Source organism: Haliotis cracherodii, unplaced genomic scaffold (genome assembly GCF_022045235.1).
Source record: "Haliotis cracherodii isolate W230 unplaced genomic scaffold, xgHalCrac1.p SCAF_8, whole genome shotgun sequence".
Classification (NCBI taxonomy): Eukaryota; Metazoa; Mollusca; class Gastropoda; order Lepetellida; family Haliotidae; genus Haliotis; species Haliotis cracherodii.
Window position 1 is genome coordinate 39,434,126 of NW_027266341.1, and position 23,256 is coordinate 39,457,381.

The window sequence follows — 23,256 nt, forward strand, 5'->3', positions numbered from 1 at the left end:
GTCTTGCCTACTTCTCCCAGGGGCGTCTGCAAACATGAGATTAAACATTTATCAATTCCATGGAAAGTTTTACTCAAATATATATACACAACTCAGTTATAGTCTTGTAGCCACCAGAGCTTCCATTTGTTACATGGTTGAAATTTCTGGCACCATATCTTTCTTAGAATATAACAGTTCTTTATTCTTATAAATTATTTATAAATGACAATGTAATGAAGACGATATGATCACTATGACAATTTCCAGCACCACAAGTAACAGTGACAGGAGTCAAGTACATTTCACTGGGTTAAGTTGGAATTCCTATGCTAACAAACTCTTTTACCTTCAACACGTGACATAGATTTCCTAATCGATATCACTATCAACAAACAATCAGGTGCAACAGTCATCTATGCATTTACAAACATGACTCACATAAATTCAAAACAGCCAATTGGAATGTTTCCTGTCCGAGGTTTCATTGACCAGTGTTGACCGGCGTGTGTTGACTGCCAGCTTAACGTGAATTGTTTTGGTCTCTGATTGTTTGCAGCTTGTAACCCGACAGAATTTACGTCCGCTAATGACGATCGTTTCATGCTTGCTGTTTGCTGTTGTCCGTCTTTTCTTGTTTTCTGTGAGATTAACATGGGATTAAGATTGTGTTCTTTTAAATTCCTCTATTGGATGAGCATCTTTGGCGGACCATTTCAGTATAAGGAGGGTCTCTTGGATGCAAACATCATCACTTGTAACAATGTAATTTTTGTGGCAGGCGATTTCTTATTTTTTCAACAGTCTGAAGCATCATTTTTGTCAAGATCTTTCGAGGTCAATTTATATTTTTTTTTATAAAATCCCAGCCCCCCAGCATATCAAATGATTGTCCCTAAATACATAGTGTGTAGATGTTAGTGGTGGCAGTAGCAGTGATGGTTGTCAGTGGATGCCTTAATAGTTGTTGCAGTTGCTGCACACGCTGTGTGAAAGTACAGGGTGTAGTAGTAGTAGTTGTTGGAGTTGGGGTTGCATTTGTAGTTGACTTCGATACAGCAAGATGTGTGGCCAATCCCCAACAGCAAGTTCCACTGTAGTGGAAGCAGTGGAGTGACCTACATGATCCTCCTTAATCTGTTCTACCCAGCAGAACTTCTGCGATAATTAGCATGTATAACCCCGCCCACCTGTAATTGCAAGAGTGAAACCCAATATCTTAGTGATGTCTTCCACAAGTACAGATCAGATGAAGGTAAATCCAGGACTCACCAACTCCTTACACAGTTAACTAATGTGGAGAATGGCCCCCATGCCCTGACTTGTCATGTCTGTTTCCTCTATTCACACAACTATTATTGTATGAAATGTATGCCATGTGTTGTTGTGGTGTGACACAGCCAAGGTGTGTCAGTGGCCTGTGTGTCAGTCTCCTGCCCCTGTGTGTCAGTGGCCTGTGTGTCAGTCTCCTGCCCCTGTGTGTCAGTGGCCTGTGTGTCAGTCTCCTGCCCCTGTGTGTCAGTGGCCTGTGTGTCAGTCTCCTGTCCCTGTGTGTCAGCGGCCTGCGTGTAAGGCCCTGGCCCTGTGTGTCAGCGGCCTGTGTGTCAGTCTCCTGCCCCTGTGTGTCAGTGGCTTGTGTGTCAGTGGCCTGTGTGTCAGTCTCCTACCCCTGTGTCAGTGGCCTGTGTGTCAGCGGCCTGGGTGTCAGCGGCCTGGGTGTCAGTGGCCCCTGTGTCAGTGGCCTGTGTGACAGTGGCTTGTGTGTCAGTCTCCTGCCCCTGTGTCAGTGGCCTGTGTGTCAGTCTCCTGCCCCTGTGTCAGTGGCCTGTGTGTCAGTCTCCTGCCCCTGTGTGTCAGTCTCCTGCCCCTGTGTGTCAGTGGCCTGTGTGTCAGTCTCCTGCCCCTGTGTGTCAGTGGCTTGTGTGTCAGTGGCCTGTGTGTCAGTCTCCTGCCCCTGTGTGTCAGTCTCCTGCCCCTGTGTGTCAGTGGCCTGTGTGTCAGTCTCCTGCCCCTGTGTGTCAGTCTCCTGCCCCTGTGTGTCAGCGGCCTGGGTGTCAGCGGCCTGTGTGTCAGCGGCCTGGGTGTCAGTGGCCTGTGTGTCAGCGGCCTGTGTGTCAGCGGCCTGGGTGTCAATGGCCTGTGTGTCAGTCTCCTGCACCTGTGTGTCAGCGGCCTGTGTGTCAGCGGCCTGGGTGTCAGTGGCCTGTGTGTCAGTGGCCTGTGGGTCAGTCTCCTGTCCCTGTGTGTCAGTGGCCTGTGTGTCAGTCTCCTGCCCCTGTGTGACAGTGGCCTGTGTGTCAGTCTCCTGCCCCAGAGTGTCAGTGGCCTGTGTGTCAGTCTCCTGCCCCTGTGTGTCATTGGCCTGTGTGTCACTCTCCAATTAATAAGAGAACCTGTACAACAACAACTGTAAATTGTCTGTCAACTGAAACATGTGTACACACTCTTTCTCTAAGTGCTCAAGCTATTAATAGCTTATTCATTCAATATTTTAGATGCATAAAATTACTTGAAAACATTTTGAAAGAATTGCCAAACCACCACACGTAGCCCTTCCCAGCCCATCACTCTGATGTTAATGATGGCTTATTCATACATAAATATCATATATATTACATACATATATATTATACAGACAATTGCCAAACCACCACACATGGCAATTCCCAATACCCTCTCTCTGATGATCAAATCAATGAGAATTCAGTGAAAAACAAAACTGCTTTTTTTCAACTGAATTTCCCCCCACCTGAAGAGCCTCTGCGATGATGAGGGGTGACTATCCCCCCTGTTCCTGTTGAGGCGGCATCAGTTCAAACACTGCTCACACTGTGTGGGATTCCACAGGGCACCGTGACTGAAACACCGTCTCTTCTTGTTTTTATACACCTTAAGATTATTTGGTTGATCTTAAACACTTTGAAATAAAAGCACCTGTTGATTGAGTATGGGGGAAGTGTAGATAGTCTGATATCCTCCGGGCTTTACCACAAGGTGCGGCACTTGGTTAGATTTGGAAGGATGTGCTGTGTCAGCATTAAAAGGGACTTACAAAAAACTAATTGTGAAAATTCTTTGATTATCAATTGATATGAAGAACTCATTTTCAGATTTAGGATTATGGTCAAGTTGGCTAATCCTCTGTAGAAGACTTGGAATTGCAGCTTTGATGTTTAATGTCAAGCTTTCCATTCTTTGGTATTACAACTGTTCAGCATTTGGCACACGCCCAGGACGGTAGATATATAGCATACCAACCATTAAATATCTAAGGGAGAGGGGTGGGGGAGCTGTGGGAGTTTTGTTGTAGAAGACCTATTCTTCCTGGCACTGCTTCAGGACATACAATTGTTTTCAGCAAAAGGAGTTGAGGTCAAACAAAATGTTCAAGACCCCAATCTTTATTAAGAACATCCATCAAGTCCATTGAACTAATAATGTTGTGGTGTCATGACAGGCTGGTTGTTCACGTGAGGGAACACATGTAAATAGTTATATCTAAATGTACAGAGGCTGTTCAGATAGGGAAACATAGGATCTACCATTAACCTGACCAGTCAATACAACCAGTTGTGCTGTGATGTCAGTAATACAGAGGTTGTGAGAACCTGGTGTGGTCACCATGTTGACATCAGGAGAGACAGGTCCTCCCTTGTATTCTCTGTCTGGTTACAGTCATTCAACATGCTGACATCAGGGAGACAGGTCCTCCCTTGTATTCTCTGTCTGGTTACAGTCATTCAACATGCTGACATCAGGGAGACAGGTCCTCCCTTGTATTCTCTGTCTGGCTACAGTCATTCAACATGCTGACATCAGGGAGACAGGTCCTCCCTTGTATTCTCTGTCTGGTTACAGTCATTCAACATGCTGACATCAGGAGAGACAGGTCCTCCCTTGTATTCTCTGTCTGGTTACAATCATTCAACATGCTGACATCAGGGAGACAGGTCCTCTCTTGTGTCCTCTGTCTGGTTACAGTAATTCAACATGCTGACATCAGGGAGACAGGGCCTCTCTTGTGTCCTCTGTCTGGTTACAGTCATTCAACATGTTGACATCAGGGAGACAGGGCCTCTCTTGTGTTCTCTGTCTGGTTACAATCATTCAACATGCTGACATCAGGGAGACAGGGCCTCTCTTGTGTTCTCTGTCTGGTTACAGTCATTCAACATGCTGACATCAGGGAGACAGGTCCTCCCTTGTATTCTCTGTCTGGTTACAATCATTCAACATGCTGACATCAGGGAGACAGGTCCTCTCTTGTGTCCTCTGTCTGGTTACAGTAATTCAACATGCTGACATCAGGGAGACAGGGCCTCTCTTGTGTCCTCTGTCTGGTTACAGTCATTCAACATGTTGACATCAGGGAGACAGGGCCTCTCTTGTGTTCTCTGTCTGGTTACAATCATTCAACATGCTGACATCAGGGAGACAGGGCCTCTCTTGTGTTCTCTGTCTGGTTACAGTCATTCAACATGCTGACATCAGGGAGACAGGTCCTCTCTTGTATTCTCTGTCTGGTTACAGTCATTCAACATGCTGACATCAGGGATACAGGGCCTCTCTTGTGTTCTCTGTCTGGTTACAGTCATTCAACATGCTGACATCAGGGATACAGGTCCTCTCTTGTGTTCTCTGTCTGGTTACAATCATTCAACATGCTGACATCAGGGAGACAGGTCCTCTCTTGTGTTCTCTGTCTGGTTACAGTCATTCAACATGCTGACATCAGGAGAGACAGGGCCTCTTTTGTGTTCTGTATGCCTGGGACATCATGTAAATCATGAGAGGTTGTCGGGGACATTATACAACCATGGGAGGTTGTCAGGGACATTATACAAACATGGGACGTTGTCAGGGACATTATACAAACATGGGAGGTTGTCAGGGACATTATACAAACGTGGGAGGTTGTAGGGGACATTATACAAGCATGGTAGCACTGGTCATTATCATGGAATGTTTTTACAAACAATCAAAATCACAAAAATCACTGAAATACATTCACTTTGTTGTGGCCTAAGCACTGAATTGCTTACAACATTACAAAGGTGACACAGGCAAGTGATTTCACTGGAGGTGTCACATATAAGCATGGCCGGGTTTGGACAAGGATTGACCCTATCACTATAAAGAAGTCAGGTGGGGAGCAATGCTTACATTTTATGATCATTTGATTTAGGGGTAATCCCTTGAAGTTGAACACTTACACACGCAGTCAATCTCCACCACACCTGGGACACTGTATGGGTACTTGTACACGTTATACACCTCAAAGTCAATTTACTTGTGAGAATTTATAGAGTTTGTAATGGACGACTTGTGAAAATGAAATATCAGCAACAGAAAGACCTGGTGCTTGGATAACCTATCGTCAATACATTCTGTTTTGAATATGTTAGATTATTATATCGAAATGCTATGAGAGTAAATTCCAAGATATACACACAAAATATCTTTGAGGATATCAGTATATTTAAGGCTGTCAGGATTTATTGGTTTGCACCATATGAAATGAAAGGGAAAATATATCCATACTGATCCAAATCACCCCAAAAATAATCTGTTTTGCAGAGAAATGCAGTAAAAACACCCATCAAATATTAGAACTAGCTCAAAAGAATGTTGAAATATAAAGTACTGATAAAAAAATATGTCACTGAATACTTCTATATTGCGCAATATGTTATAGTGCATACTATTCTGGCACAGAAAATACATAGATGTGTTCACCACAGTTTTACTAAGTGCCACAGAAAAGTAAGCCATCATTGATTTTGATGTGATCTTTTTCTTTTTCAGGAAGTAATGGTGAATGGATCACTGCCACCCTAGGATATCATTGTACAGTACTTAATATTACATTATTTGGGATTTACAATCTATTTATGTTACTTTATACAAAGTGATCAAATATGCATAGTTGCATAATTTGTGCCTGCTTTCCCTGCTCCCTAAAGTAGGGTTCCTGTCTTCCTTTGCCCTGCAGCATCTTGTAGACAGGTTGCGTGTATAATGCCTTCACAGAATCATCCAATGGATAGTTTTAGCTGATGCTTGTTCCGGAGTGCCCCCTTGTTGAGCTTGGGGTTTCATTACATTGTGAGGTAATGTATGTCAGATTTAGGTACTTGTTTTCATACACCAAATAGGAAATATATTAAAAATAATGTAATAATTGCTGATCATTGACCTTTACCACTCAACTTGAACAACAAAACACACAACCATGACAACAGAAAGAATTGAACTATAATTTTCAACATTAAGTTCAAGTAAATGTGCCCACAATTAGTTTTATTTCAAAGGATTTTGTATGAAACAAACAAGACAGAATTATATCAGTCAGCTCATGTTGATTGTAGTTAATATAGGTTTCCAACTTTAAGTGCATCATATTCTACCCAATGAACTAATATTGCCATAAAAACATGCAGTAAGTATGTGTTGAATGAAGTCGTATGTAATTAACTTGTCCAAGTCCTATTGTGTTACCATAAATATGCCAATAATTCACTTGCCGTCTACCTTCTATGACTCTCCCAATGGCAGACCATCAAACCATTAAAAGTACATAAAAAATGGTCTCAAGTCAAATCAAGTTTATTTTCACCTTAAGCACAAGGTTAGCTCTTGCCCTGTACCTCCACACTGGTTTATGAGATACCATGTGATATTACTGAGTTAACATATCGTAAAGCAATTGCTTGCATGTATCTCACGACTCCTACGTGGCCTGTGAGCTCCTCACAGGGATCGAGCCAGATGTCAAGTGGAGGTGCGAGAGCCTGTCCCAGATAAGATGAAAAACACTGATAATCTCCCTTGATCTCTATGAAAGATGTTGTTTGTACAGTACACTAGCGGCAAGAGTGGCTGATATTGGTAAATTATGACACAGGATATCGGTCATATATGTTCCTGTTTGCAGGGGTAGGTTCTTTCGGTGTCACAGAGCTTGTCCAAAAGTGTCCAAATAGCTTGGGGTAGGCATTAAAATTAGGAATAAATCTTTCCTGACATGATGTCAGATTAGATGTGTGAGTCTTTGTTACACAGACAATCACACTGGATCACCACACTGGATTAGATGTGTGAGTCTTTATTACACAGACAATCACACTGGATCACCACACTGGATTAGATGTGTGAGTCTTTGTTACACAGACAATCACACTGGATCACCACACTGGATTAGATGTGTGAGTCTTTGTTGCACAGACAATCACACTGGATCACCACACTGGATTAGATGTGTGTTGGGTTTGAGAAGGCATATGAATGAAGGGAGAAATAGAATGTTCTATACCAATAGGAATCCGTTAATTCAATATTGACCTTTTAATTTGGATTCACATATGACAAGGTTCACTTAGCTCATTAACAAACTGGAGAATTTGTTAAACACCCAATTCCAGAATCCACCATCCAATGGACACAAATGTTTTGTTGTGTGCCCCTGACAGTCATAGTCTGTCTTAATGATAATGATGAAAGTATATGTTTTTAAAAAAATGTAGAAATATTCAAGCCAGTAGCATTTGGTTCATTTGTAGATTTTTTTATGGTAAACAATTGGCAAACCAATGTTAAGGAACGACTTTCAATAAGTAACAAAGATCAGACTGGAGGATATTATTCTGTTAACATGTTACACTGAAGAGGGATAAATAAGATGCTCATAAGTAGAGGCTTGTATAGCTGTTATTGAAAACTGCAATTGTTGGACTGACAAGTTCATATTCTGCATGGGGCTGGGACGTTAAAAACATAACTTGTCCCCAAAAATTCCTGAAAAGAATAATTATGCTCCTGACTGTAGAAAACAGAAAGAAAGTCCTGCCAGAAATAGTTCATTGTTCATTGTTGCAACGTCTTATTCTTAAAAAAATATTCATGCTGACTGTATCTGTAGCTGAAAATATATCTAATCTCAATACAAAATCCCTGCCTGATTAGCTGTGTATTTGTATGCCAAAACAACTGGGCTCATTATAGCTCCTTCTGAGAGACCATACAGAAATATGTCTTTCCCCTAAACAAGTGAATCTCAGATCCGGCCGGTCCCACTGTAAGGTTATGCTGACATCAGAATCGTCTTCCTTCCTTATTTCTATGTACCAAATAGAGAAAGGGCAGATAACCCTTTGATCCTGACAAAGCAAAGACACAAACCCATTTTCAGCTATGAGATAATCTGAAGGTTTAGCAGCTGTACTGGGGCGAGATAACTGACAAGTGTGAGCAGACCAACAACTAACACACAATGGTTGGACTCTGTGCAGGATTTACAGGTAAACCTGAACTAATCTCCTCACATGGCGGTATGTTAACCTATGTAGATGGGCTTTTACTTCCAAGGTCCAAAAGTTGCATATGCTCATATACCTGACCTATTCCCAACCTTTTTCAACCCAGTTCTTTAGTGTGCTGACCTAGAATCGGAGTACATAATATGACAATGAGTATTTTTATGATATTTACCAGTAACAAACTATATGATGCTTATTTACTTCAGTAATTTGTGGTACTCATTTTTTTAAATGCATGAATGCACATAAGAAATGTTGTCACAAATTTTGGTTGAAATGAAATCGTGAAATAAACATTTTTTAATTTTTTTTGGATAATTGGGAACAAAATATCCATAGGTTAAGTACACATTTCATATGTTTTTGAATTAAGAAACTTTTAATGTTCTATACAGTAAATTTTGTAATTGTTATGTTCATTATTAAATAAGCATGAAGATATTAAACAAATATTGCATTGCCTCAGGCAAAACTGGCTGGTGTTGTTGTTGCAATTATAAATTGATTGTGTTCTCCTAGGAAATTAACACCTGTTCTATTAGAATCAAAACGTTTTTTTCACAAATCAATGATTTTATTTTTCTTTCTGGTGAATTCGTCATTAGTCCATGTGCAATAAAAATATTGTAGGTTGAAACTGTAGCAAGTAGTTGTATGAGCACTGTCCACCTGTACTGGTCAGGAACGTTGGATGTTGTGCAGGTGTGCACCGAGGACATTCTGTAGGTGTTTACATAGACAAAACCATACAAGCAGCTAGTGAAACATCATCAAAAAAGCCCTTGTGAAGTCCAGTCTGTTTAACTTTCAATGACCTCGACTCTCAGCCCAAATGGACAGCCATCGTGTGCTTGCCTTTATGTATATATCACAACACCGTTTTTCAACCTCAATGACTGTTTGTCACTGTTGTTAATGTTTCAGACACTCCAATTTGATCCTTTTGTCCAGGTGTCAGTTTATTTTACCTCCCTTCTTCATTTACCTGATAATTTAGTAATTTTTGAATTGTGGTTTTTGCCAGTCTGAGGCCTGATGGCTTGAGGCTGTTTTGGTTTCAGCGACAGACGCTTGTCAAAGTGATGAGAGTTCATCATGAGTAAGTACAATAGTGAAGTTTTTCTAGTAGAGCCCCGCTCGCCACAAGCCATGTTTGCAGTATGACAGCCCATCAAGACAGCGGCTCTCACAAAGGCTTTTCACCACAATAGAGAATTAAGTGAATTTCTGCCTCTGAAACCAAGTTTGGACAGTTCGCAACATGTCTGTCAATAGTTGACCATTGTACGCGAACGTTTGCTGTGTCTACAATAAAGGGGGGTAATACCTTTGCTTTTCCCTTGTTGTTTATTCGTTGATTATTGACAACTGAATTTTTGGCGAATTGATCAGATTTTCGGGGATTTAGAACAGTACTGAGCATTGTCTTAGTCAGTGATGTGGTGAGGCTTCGTACAGCTCCTTATGAATGTTTCAACTAAATAGTCGGCGAGTGACAAAGAAATTTGGTTGCCCTATGTCATTGGTGGGTTAGAGCTTGAAGACAGCCTCCTGCCGGGAACTTTGATATTGTTCTAGAGTTGGAACACTTTTCCATAGTGTTGATTGGAAACTTCTTGTCTCTATTCATTGACTTGTTAGCCAAAAAATGGATTAGACCTCTGAGCTCATAGTGTGAAACTGATTTTGAAGTGTGACGAAGAAGGCCCATAATCAAAGGATTGTTGTGGTGGGAGCTTCTGTATAGAGCTCAGTGGATTAGATGCCGCTTTGTGGAGTTAATAGATTTGTTACGCTTCATTAATTACACTTTCCCTGATTGCTTCCACGTTGAGTTCAATACACAGGTCATGTGGTGAAGTGGACCTGTCCTCACCAAGTCTCAAACATACCCTAGATCACTGTACTATCTTCCAGACGAGTAATCAAGGTGAATTACAGAGAGGGGGTTTCTGACGCCATACAGTTCCATTCTATACCGCGACACGATAGCCTTTGAACCTCACCGAACACCTGGATGTGGATTGCTGACCAAGAATTGGCTCCTAAATTGGGCAGATCTAATTGTCTCCTCAGGTAGATATACTTATTGTACATTATATTTGATCTCTAGTGATCACTCGAGGGTAAAACTAATCATATCAGTCTCAGTATGACGAGTCTGGGCTGACAGTTACAGCTTACCTGCACGGCTGAATTATGTCCCTTACCTCCCTGACATTGTAGACCTTTGTACCATGCTTACTCTGAGTGAGTGAGTGAGTGAGTGAGTGAGTGAAAGGCAGGGGCTGGGGAGGTGAGGGGTGTTGAGAGTAGGTTCTGTAGGGTGGAAGAGATTGTGTTTGTGGGTGGGCATGGCCCCTTCTTTATTTTCTGTGCATGGCCAGGTTTGCTGTGTTATCTTTATGACATGTTCACTGCTCTCAACTGATGTTTGCCAATTTCATGCTTTGCTGAAATCTGCCTGCATGCTGATGATAGTGTTTTCCCTGTAGAACTAATACATTTCCTGTCCAGTGTTAATATTTCAAATAGAGAAGTACACAACAATATATATTTGAAGAAAGACAAGTTCTATGGATTAACAACTTCTTTATTACAATTAGTGCGACGTTTCGGTGTAGATCTGAAACGTCGCAATAATTGTAATAAAGAAGTTGTTCATCCATAGAACTTGTCTTTCTTCATCACACCAACTTCTAAATGCCACTGAAAGAAGTAATATATATTTGTTTGTGTACAAAGGGAATATTAGTAAGTGTCAGTGTGTCACTCACTAATTCAGAGATTCTTCACATGCTAAACATCATATACACTCAACGTGCAATCACAAAACAGGAGATGTGACACTTAAAAACAAAAAAAATAATTAATATGGACTTTATGCAGGTATTTTTATGACTATAGAATTTGTTTTTTTAACGCCTCACACAGTATTCCAGCTATCTATATGAAGGCAGGAGGTAAATAAAATATAAATATCAAATAAATAGGTTGTTTCCTATCGAATACTGGGCAGTTTGGTGGAATATCAACTCTTAGACATATCTGGCCTGTGTTAGCTTGGACCCAAACTATGGACCATTTATGCCTTGTTCCAACCAACTCTGGTATCTGCCACCATGTGGACCCTCTGCTGGACCCCCTCAGTAACAACTGGATGCATGAAGGTTTGTTTAACGCCACACTCAGCAATCTTCAGCAATATGATGGCAATCTGTAAATAACCAGGTCTTAACTAGACAATCCAATGATTGACATCATGAGCACCGATCCACCCGTTTGTAATACGATGACATGCATCAACCAAGTTAGAGAGCCTGACCATCCAATCCTATTAGTTGCCTCTTAAGACAAGCATAGTCACCTTTTACGGCAAGCATGGGTTGTTGAAGACCTATTCTACCCCGGATCTTCAAGGGGGGCATGCATTTAGGACAGTTATGAAGCATTAGGATATATATATATATGTTGGATTCTGTATTTGCTGATTGGCCAAATGAGATCTAAGGTGATGTGATAATTAGTCTTTTTGTTTCTAAGTACAAAATATAAAGAATATTACATGAGTAAATATGGTCAACTGAGTTTACAAACTGAATGTCAGAATTACTATATTTCCCCAGTGAGGTAAGGTTCATGGGGTGTAACGTTACATTCAAGATTATTGGACTTAATAGCAATGTGCATACACATGTATATGGCTGCTTGTACTAGTCCTGACCAGTACCGATGTTATAGAGCTAGCCCCCAGAGATACCATGCCGCAGTTTAACATGAATACTCCACTCAGACACAGTATACTGACTCTGAGCTGACCAGTCCTTGTTTTAGCCCTTTATGCCGAGTGTTAGGTAAGGTATCAGCAGGTACCATCTTTTAGCATCTTTTGGTTGATGTTCTGCAGGTGCACGCTCCACCACTAGACCACAGAGGTGGTCTATTTCCCTAGTGAGAGTGATGGAAATACTGGTACATGAATGCTTACACGTATTTCATAATGTAGGTGTGCAGGCATGATTGCAATGAGCACTTAATAATCAGCAGGAGTGTAGAGGAAGTGCCTTGTATATTGATAACTCAAGATAGGTCAAGACAACATCAACAATTACATCTGTACACTTTAAAAAATGGTACTTGCATCACATCCACAAAGCTGTATAGAGTGTGGAATGTTTATTACACATGACATTTCCATGGATATCATGACATCAGGTGACTACAGAGCACGAACCTCATGACACCAGACATGTCTGACAGTCAGACCTTGCATTTCTTGCAGTGAAATTTCCTCACCACCCATCGATCCATCACAATCAGTCATAATCAGCTACTAATTTCTTTTTTCAAAACTGGTCAAAATGCTTGTGTTTATCTTCTTATACAGTATGAAAAGTCCCCAAAGTTTCAGTCAGTAAAGTTACCAGACCAGAGAAAATGTTGCCAGTCCAGAATTTTAACAAATAGAAGTAAACAAAAGGATAAGCATAAGAATTGTATGAGGACAGAAACTTGATATCAACATAGATTGAAGTGACTGAATCATGTGTTAAATGTTGACAGTTCATTCACCTCTTACATTGAACTAAAACTAGAATGCTTAAGGAATGTAGGGAACACAATAATAGCGCCAACATTGGGCATGCAACATTCCAAAACTCACCATCCGTCAACAATTAGACTGGGTATTTTAAACACTGTCATATAAGATAGCTACGTATACGCGATTAAATGCAAAAAACAATGTAGAACCAAGTGTGGTTATTTCACAATAAAACATTGTTCTATCATGATGTCATTTCTGGAGATTCCAACATGGACTCGCAACTTGATGCCATCATTATTTTTCAGAGGACAGTGTCTAGTGATTGTCCCCGTAGATGTAGCTGTTCAACACATTTAAACGTGATGGCCGAACAATCGCATCCAAATATATGATATGATTTTCATTGTTAATTCTCCCTGCAGTGTTTTAGTGTATGATAAACTCCTCTGTCCTGTTTATTTCTTAAATACAAGTTTAAATCTTACTAAGCAAGAATTTTGGTAAAGTGTCACCTGTATGTTCAAGTTCAAGATTATATTAATGACGTGTCGAACAGATATAACATTGTAAATGATATGGTTTCCGACCAGTCGATCATGGAAACCTACGATCCATCAGTGCATCACGGTCTGTCAGTGAGTGAGTACAATACATCATCAGAACATCACATCTCAGGTCTTTCTTAAATTGCTTACATACAGATTTTATTTCCTAAAGATGTATTTTCAATGGTTTGAATGAAAATAAAGATATAATTTTGTAATATAGATGTTATAGAAGTATTGGCAAGACAAAATGCATGGTCACTATATTTCCCTTATAGAACTAGAAGGGGTTTTGTGACAAAAATGTCCAATGCATTTCCCTATTTTAACATGTACCATATGTAGCTGTGCTTTTTCAGGTGAACAATTGACTTGCCTTTGCATGCGTTTGTTGTGGGGGCCACTCGTGGGGCAGGATAGTGATTCATATACGCATGCTCATGATATAGTTGGAATTATTATGAATATAGAAAGGGTTTTGTCACTTTTATTTACATCACTGAACATAGTTTACAGATCCTCCTGGAAGACCATTTAAGCTATTTTCTACATTTCGGGATTGGTTACCACATTCATAAACCAGGTAATAAAATATTGCAATATCTAAATGAGGGTTCAGGAAGCCATGTCTGTTATTTAGTTGCCAGACAGTCTTCTACACTCAGTTACTGAACATTGTGTAGGCATGTTTCGAATTTCACTGACCCAGGGAAAAAGCAAGTTCACATTAGGTGCAATTTGTTCGAGTCCAGTTGTGAAAAACCCAATCCAATTAATCTACCGTGGATAATTGATTACTTCCCAGCAACATGTATTAAATGAAACAAACAGGTCAACAACATTGTATCGCTAATACACAATATTTATTTCCTCTGTGGGAAATTGTCAGTTTGTTATGGAACAACATGATAAAACATTACACGTTCACGGTAACAATGGCTGCAATAGGGATGAGAGAATGCTACAGTCCTTGCTCAGGGCTGTACATGCCTGAAAACAACATGAAATGGACAATTGGTCACGTCTTGTTGATTTCACCAGCTGTAGGAGCCACTGATGTACATTATCAGCTGATAGCATTGTCCCCATGGTATATCAGTTATAACACACTTGGCTTCATAATCTCAATGCTAATAATATAAGGATTAAGCTCACTGAGTGGTAGATCTCAATAGTAGTGTGAGTTAACTGCTGTGTATAAGTGATTTATAGTTGTACATTTCAGTTCATTTCTGTAGCCGACACTCCAAGTGTCACCTGTTATGCGGGTATCTCACTGAGACGTCTCAGCCATTAAAGGTGATGTGAATAGTGGAGGTGAATTAGTACCAGAGAGGGGAACCCTACCTTTGTCATTCACATTATTAAATATGGGAGGGAATGTGAAGTGAATGTTTTTCTTGTTCAGTAAGACTTTATTCTAAGAAACTGTTTTATTGAATGGCATAAAATTTCTTTTACATCATATATAAATATGAGTGAGAGGGTAATATGCAGACTGATGTTTGGTTTAATAATTCACCATGTCAATAGCACTAAAAATATAATGTTGTTTAGCTATGAAAATCATGGTAATCTATAACATAACAATTCACTCAGTAAGAAAAATATGATAGTAATAATTTACCACAGAATAATCTATCATTATGACAAAATATACAATTTCCTTTTCGATATTGTCATATCTGTGACAATCAATAGGTATCCATAACACATCCTACATCCTGCCAGATGTATACAGTAATCATTTATACAAGCATCACTGACAAAAGTAACAACAAAGACAAATATTTATCTATTTCATCATTGTCCTGTATATCTGTATGGGTGGTTTACAGCACATTGTTGTAAGTAAACTAGGAATGATGGTATTAAATAATATATTGATAATTGTTAGGTCATATATCGTATGTTTAATATGCAGCTATGCTGTAATAACATGTCTGGAGGTATGTACCTAGCAACCACATCACTCCTCAGTTTCATCCCCAGAGCAAGTAGGACGTTAATCAATATATACAATGCATCACATTTCACTCTTTATTTCTGCTTATCTGTAGTAATTATGTCATGAAAGACCGTGAAACAATGAAGACTTTCCACTACATATAATAGCCAATTGTTGCCATTGTTTGTCAAGATTATGGCCAGCTTCAACAAATATTCTTTGTATTTTCTGTTTGTCCTCACATATTAAAAACACATGCAAATACAAAGCCGTCAAGAACGCAACTTCTTGTTTCAAATCATCCCGAGAATTATGATAATTTTGACATGATCGTGGCATGTGTTTGAGGTCCCAGCGTTTACACAGATTTATGGCGGCTTGTGATGTTTGTCTTCGCTGCTATTTTGACTCGTAGGCTATGCTTTTATGGACACATGTTTGTCAACAGATTAACTCGGAATAGACAGTATATTTTCGTAGGCCAGTCGCAGCTGTTTGTCAACAGTCCCAGAGCATCCCTGTAAGATATGCCTTGTGTTATGAGGTGTGCTAACACAGAAGTCAAGTCTGTTACTCTGACTGGTGGACGAGACTCACAGATGCAGACCAGGCAACATATGAGAGATGCTTCTTTGTGTTCATGACCTTGTTCCTGTGTAGTATCACTGGTGGAGATATTTGTGAAATTTTACATGAAAATTCATATCTCAACATGGATTTGGGGGATCTAATATTCCGGGCTTTTCTTGTATGCCTGATATAGGTAAGTATCCAAGCTTTCTGGTCTTCCTGTGGTCCTGCTGCAGAATGGCAGCTGAAGGATGTCTGTATCTTATATTGTAACCCTGTCTCCTTTACAAGATTTCCTTTTCTAATCCTGTTTAATGTTCAGTGGCTATTGATTTGCAGTCTTTTCCTTCCATTTTAGATGAATTCAGGTGTATTTCCTGCAGCAGAATTTTTGATATTGGAATCTTTGGGGTTTTTTTCGGTCTTGTTATTTCATTTTAGATTTGCCAATACTATATTCTGAAAATGTTTGAAATATCTGAAAACTGATCATGCAGAACCTGGTATCTGTCATTATGTATGTGAGAAGTGTGTGGTAATTTGAAGAGATGTTGGGTGAGGGTAGCTTTTTTTAACAAAAAGAAAATTGAATGCCAAAAATATTTTTGTGTTTTTATGACACACAAGAAAATACAGTAATAAATATTGTCATTGATTTTTTAAATGCAAAAATGGGATTGCCACACCCCAACCCCCTCCTAGCTTCAGGGAGTTTGGGGATAAAACCACATGGAAGAAGTGATTAGATTGGTCTGTCCTAATAAAGAATAATTATTTATCAAGTTCTTTTATATCATTAATTGATATAAATATAATAATGAAATCCTTCTTAACATTCATGGCTGATTGCTTGCAGGGAGGGAGAGATCTATGTGATGTGACATGCCTACTTACATCATCATGTCTAGCCCGCATGTCAGTGTACCAAGTTACCATGACACTGTGTTACAGACACATGACACTTGTGTTGCCCACGACAAGGTGGGCCATGGAGTGGCTGGCAGCTGGTCTACATCTGGCTGCACTGGGTGTAGGTTCAAGTTGTCACCAGATAATCAGCCAGGAGGGTTGTCACAAAGCCGTGTTTCAGCCCACTCCAGATAAGCATGGAGTGTGGACAGCCAGGGGGAGCGTCAGCCACTCCTCAGGGGGACTGCAGGGCAATGGTGTGTACCACGGCCCATGCTGATAAGACTAACGCCACTTTACCTGGGTGTACGAGGCAGCAGCTAAGAGGGATTTTGACCTATTTGGGACAATGCTGGGGCAATTGAAGCAACTTACTTGCTGTTAGTAGGTAATAAAGATAGACTGAAGACCTATCAACAGTGTATGCTGGGGGTTGTAGATCACGAGCAGGATAGCATCTTAATGTTGCTTTTCTGGTGAGAATTATTATGTTATTATGTGCTGGTGTCTTAATGGCTCTGTTGATGAACTTGTAAGATAGGGTTATGGAGTGGTCCAAGGTCAAACATGTAGCTTATTGTTGCATGGAAAATATACCATTTACATATACAAGATAGATCAGACTATTCATGTGGTCACCATACAGAAGATGCTACACAGAGCATGTGTATGTTCAACTGTAAACATTATGCATGTATTAGGCATGATATATACGTTTACTACCATGGAGGGAGGGAGTGATTTGGGTTGGGTTTAACGCCACCTTTAGCAGTATTCCAGTTATATCACGGCGCGTCAGCATTAATGTGGGAGGAAAGCCCAAAGTGATGCAGGTGTCAGGCGTTTACCACTTCGGTGAAACCCATGAGTCCGGGTATGGTGCTGAGAAACCTAGAAACATAATCGGGGCGAACCGGGAATCGAACCCACAATCATAGGTTTCTGGCGTGCCCAAGGAACGCAACTCGGCACAGCGAATAGCGACGCTTTAGACGACTGGGCCACCTGTGCCTCCTACTACCATGGAAAGATTTTGAACACAGTTCGCCATGTATACAGTGTTCTATAACAGTGTGTACGTCAGCTGCGAAAGTGTTAAGGAAGTAATCTTTAACTATGCCTGTTATAGTGGTACGTGAGCTGTACATTAATTATACCTTTCTATTATATTGTTACAGGATATTTGTATTTTTTGTTTATGTATTAAAACTGCCAACGTGTATATATAATCGTCAGGAGCAGTATTGATATAAGCGTTGTTATTTGCTCACTAATCCCCATTTTATTCTTCATGTATGTGATAAAATAAAAATATGTTTAATCGATATACCATTAATAGGAAAAAAACATTTTGTCATACAGAATATGCAATGTTTAAAGAGCAAATAAGAGGAGTGTGTTCACAGGATCTGAGAACAACACAGTAATACTTATGTCATGCCAGGTTCCACTTCTGTGTGCTGATGTTACGGATCACAGGTGTGGAGATTGTAATCGGAGCAATCTAAGTGAACAGAATTTGGAGTCAAGACTGATTCTTCTCATGGGGGATGTATTGTGGGATTTGTCGTCTTTTAAAACTTTATGCATGTAGCATGACAGTCAATAATTTGGTTCTGACATATTTTGGGGATGTTTGTTTGGTATAAATAGTATTTTATTCCAAGGCTTAGTCTATATAAATGCCTCCTCTCTTCTACAAATATTATCTAGACTGCCTCCATAGTCTAGTGGTAGAGCATCTGCCCGGAGAGTGAAAGGTCTTGAGTTCAATCCCTGGCCATGTCATATCAAAAGCCGTTAAAATATTGTATTTGTTGTTACCCTGCCTGGCGCTCAGATTAAGGGGCCAAAACAAGGACTGGTCAAGTCGGAGTTGGTATACTGTGTCTAAGTGGGGTATTCATGTTAAACTGTGGTATGGTGGTATTGGCATTAGTCCCAACTAGTACAAGAACACACACACACACACACACACACACACACACACACACACACACACACACACACACACACATGTGCAATAATCTTAAACGCAACGTTAAACCCCATTTCACCTCACCTCACCTACAAATGCTATCTTGGCACATGTAATATGTCTCATCATTAAGACAACATGCACCGAGTGTTAGGTCACTCAGTACGTTGGATTGACAAAAACTCAATCAAGATCCAAACAATTCTTCATTGATTTTCTTTTCTAGAAATCAAACTTTTTGCCTCTTTTAAACAAATATGGTTGCCATGGTCCATCAGAGTAAATAGAACTGACCCATTTAAATTTATGATCTTCAAATTGGGGGTTTCAGAAACCCACAGCTATCATGAAGGATTATTGCATTCTAATTGCAGAGATTTATGTGAGTGTAAATTATCAGGCTCAGATCTGTGGTGTCAGAGGGCTTTCATCTTGTTTTTTGTTAGTCTACGGTGGATATGCACTGATTGTAATCTGGAAGTGATCAAGATGCTGGAATAAATGCACACACACACACGTGACTGGAGGAGTTGGAGGAGGTTGGGGATTGTTGTACTCAGTCATTGGAATAATTTGTTTTCGTGGAAATGTAATTTTGTAATTTTATATGCCTGATCAGTTAAACTGTCCAAGTTGGATGTGACCAAGCCAGCAGGTATGGGTTTGAAGGTATTATAAGTTGATGCTTTGGTCGGAGAAGATAGTGTCCTATACAACTGCAGGTGACACAAGTCAGGGAATATAGAGTCCTATACAACTGCAGGTGACACAAGTCAGGGAATATAGTGTCCTATACAACTGCAGGTGACACAAGTCAGGGTATATAGAGTCCTATACAACTGCAGGGGACACAAGTCAGGGAATATAGAGTCCTATACAACTGCAGGGAACACAAGTCAGGGAATATAGAGTCCTATACAACTGCAGGGGACACAAGTCAGGGAATATAGAGTCCTATACAACTGCAGGTGACACAAGTCAGGGAATATAGAGTCCTATACAACTGCAGGGGACACAAGTCAGGGAATATAGTGTCCTATACAACTGCAGGTGACACAAGTCAGGGAATATAGTGTCCTATACAACTGCAGGGGACACAAGTCAGGGAATATAGAGTCCTATACAACTGCAGGGGACACAAGTCAGGGAATATAGAGTCATATACAACTGCAGGGGACACAAGTCAGGGAATATAGAGTCCTATACAACTGCAGGTGACACAAGTCAGGGAATATAGTGTCCTATACAACTGCAATGGACACAGATATAAGGATGTGTGGTAAACCCTTGAGAAGCTTTGTGATGACTGGACTGATACTGTGATATTTTCAAGACTCAAGATGGGAGTTGCAAATTGTTTAATAATGTTTTTATTTGAAGTTTATTTGATATCAGAAACGAAAATATCAGTACCAGATCTACAGAACACAATCTGTGAAAATATTGACCCTTGAAAAAGGCCACTCCCAGCATGGGTATCAGTTAAAATAGATTCCTTGGAAAAGATTGCAAAAGGAATATTTAGTCATTTGATAAAGCTATAAAACTGTGACCCAGTCTAAATGATGCTTCCAGTTGTAACTGTAGAGAGTGCACAGAAATGTGACATGCTTTTGTTGTAAATTTGCTGATGTGCATTTGTGAAAGGGGATAAGTTGTTATATATCTTAAACATACTTGCAAGTTATGAAAAATTCTTAAGATATGTAGATGAAATATTTCTAATTCAGATTATGTGAAAAAAACTTCATAATATCTAGGATCACACAACACAATCATGTCAGATAATGATATAGTATGTTACATAGTATGTATGATTAGAAAAGCAACTGGAAAATACTTTCTCCAAAGCCAGTGTGACGACAGCCATGTGATACAGTGATCAGCAGATGTTGCTCTGGGTACATTTATAATGCCACACATTTTTCAACCAAAGCTGATAATCAGACCTAAACCAATACTTTCTCAATAATCTTCTTCCAAGTCCATGCTACCCACATCCAAATCCCCAGATTGATAAGGGACTTCCACATCTGATAAACATCTTGTATGGGGATGAATGATATACCTGTGAATAGTTGATATACCGGTGAAAATCTTTTGCATTAAACTCACATGTTGATGATATCAAAATAGCTATCAAGTAATTATGTGATGCTGTGGTATATTGTAGCGTAGTGTAGCAGATGTGGCGGTGGTTGTCTGTGGAGTGATAGCATCTACCTGCCCGCCCTCGGTCAGACTTCAGACATCAGCCCCAGGTAATGAGGTCCTTGTCTCTACATCCTGCTACACACTTCATCACAAGAATGATACATAGATCACGACCCCGATACCAGGACCAGTATGGGACATCTTTACACTGGCCTGTAATCTTTTCGTTAGAGTAATCTCAAGGACCTGGTCACCCATGACTTTAACTTATCCCCAACAACAATGAAGTGATTGCCTGGCCGAAATACCCACAGCAGTGATGCCTATAGCCTGCAGCATCTCCCCATCTTCTGGGATAGAGCTTGTATAGAGCGCTATTGACCATTGTTAATTTCAATCCGTTATGAATCTCTACAAGCTTGTGCAAATAAATAGCTGATTATGTTTTCCTGTATTGGTTGAATGGTTTAGGTCGGTATAGATTTTACCTGGTAGACGTATATTTCGTTCAGTGCCAGTGAGTTATTGATCAGTTTAGCGGAATGGTTCGAATGTAGCATGCGACGACGTAAATGTACTAGTCGACATGGACGAGGCAATTGTCTCATACATTGTCTTCGCTGTTAGGGGAGATAATTCATTCTTTGTTTTAGAAAGGATTTCTAGTTAGGTCAGTTGGTTTCTCTGCCCTAACCTTTATGTGAAACTGACATTAATGACACTTGTCAATCACCATGCTGACCAGTTGAATGGCCTAATGTGTAACAAGTTGGGGAAAACATAATGGCCACTTGAGCAATCCCTGGGTGTGTTGTGCTAATTCTGGTCAGAGATCAATATAGAATTGTCTGTATCAATTAAAACACAACTGTCATTAATAGACTACATTAGGTCCCTTGGGAAGTCAAGTGGTAGATTTTAATTCATCATGGACATTGAACCATTCATTGTTTGATGAATCTCACTGTGTAAAAGACCTTCTGTTGGAAGCAGACCACACTTTGGTGGATGGGATTCTTGAAGAACCTGGTGAATGTCTGGTACTGCTATTGATCCTGGGCTTTAGGATATGTGCAAGATGCGCACTTTCAGTAGTTTTCTCATTTACATTTCCAATGATCTTGATGAATGAATAGGGTATATTTAAATACAGTAAGATTTATATATATTATGTTTAAGGCCGTACCAATTTGGGACAAAATATCTACAGTTACTGTTTGATTCACCCCACTGCAGCACTTCTGTGGAGCTTTTTAGCTTTTAAGAGACAACTATTAACATATCATGTTTATTTCATATTGAATTTTGTTTCATGACAATCTCTGAAACAAGTGAAATTGATTTGGCCTAATAACGTCTTTATGTGAATATTGTCAATTTCTCTAACAATCTCTTTCACCATTATATGAAAAATGTGTCTTAGATCTGCATAAAGAATGTGACCCTGCATTAACAATGGTCCTTTGTTCACACAGCTGATTTTCTAGAAAAATATGTTATCTAAAGTGTATCAGACGTTTGAGATTGTGGACTAAATAATCCTCTATTTCATTCTTAAAGAAAAAGATTACACAACAGAGAAGTGATAAGAGGTAATAAACATGACCTGCTGAAAAATACCTTGTAAAACACAAATATCCCCCCCTCTCCTCCACGCTCCCCAATTCCTGTTCCCTGAGGCATATCAGTGAAGTATCCTGTCCTGGTTTTTGTGTGACACACTGAGTAAGCAGTTAGAGGAGGTCCTTGCAGCATCCTTGATTCTGGGTTGATATCCCGCTGTCCACAAACAAGGATGTGGAGAAAAGGAATATCCCTTCATCACTTGCAAATCATTTATGATATCCAGCACACCTTAAAATATATATCTTAACTTCATAGTCAAAAGTTCTTTACCATACTCTTTTTGATGCCATTAATTATACCTCTATGCTTTTAATATTGTCAGTGTTATGCTAAAGTCTGTTTTTGACTGAAACAGTTCCGGTAGATGTTTGAAAGATGAAAGCACTCAGTGTGATGAAAAGCCTAATGCATGACGTGTGGAAAGGTAGGGCCGCCTCAATGAGTGCGTTTATAGCAGCTCATGCTTGGATGGTTAAATTGATAGCAGGTTTTTATCATAAAACGTGAGATGTAGCAAAATTGGTTAATGTCATCCATTTAACTATTGAGACTGGTTAATTTAGCACATTTGAGGAAATGTTTGTGGGGTCGGGGACTTTTCAATAGGTTTTGTGTGGGAGACCTTGGTCACATAAGGTCGACTAGTTTTTTAAATCTGTCCAGGACAAATGGAGAATATGTTGTGA

At 39.8% G+C, this 23,256-nt stretch overlaps 2 protein-coding genes across 2 annotated transcripts in view; one reads left to right on the forward strand and one right to left on the reverse strand.

Moving 5' to 3' along the window:
* Positions 1–1,777: 1,777 nt before the first annotated feature.
* Positions 1,778–9,388, reverse strand: LOC139450988 (uncharacterized). The gene is made up of 3 exons (XM_071232808.1): positions 9,280–9,388; positions 3,529–3,644; positions 1,778–2,353 (listed from the first exon to the last, which is right to left on the reverse strand). The coding sequence occupies exons 1-3, from the start codon at positions 9,386–9,388 to the stop codon at positions 1,778–1,780; spliced, it is 801 nt and encodes a 266-aa protein (XP_071088909.1).
* The window catches only part of LOC139449574 (protocadherin-11 X-linked-like), a 68,456-nt gene continuing 53,451 nt past the window's right edge, over positions 8,252–23,256 (forward strand). The window contains exon 1 of the mRNA XM_071231029.1: positions 8,252–8,276. The gene's annotated coding sequence lies outside the window, so the exon portion shown is untranslated. The remainder of the gene's footprint in view (positions 8,277–23,256) is intronic.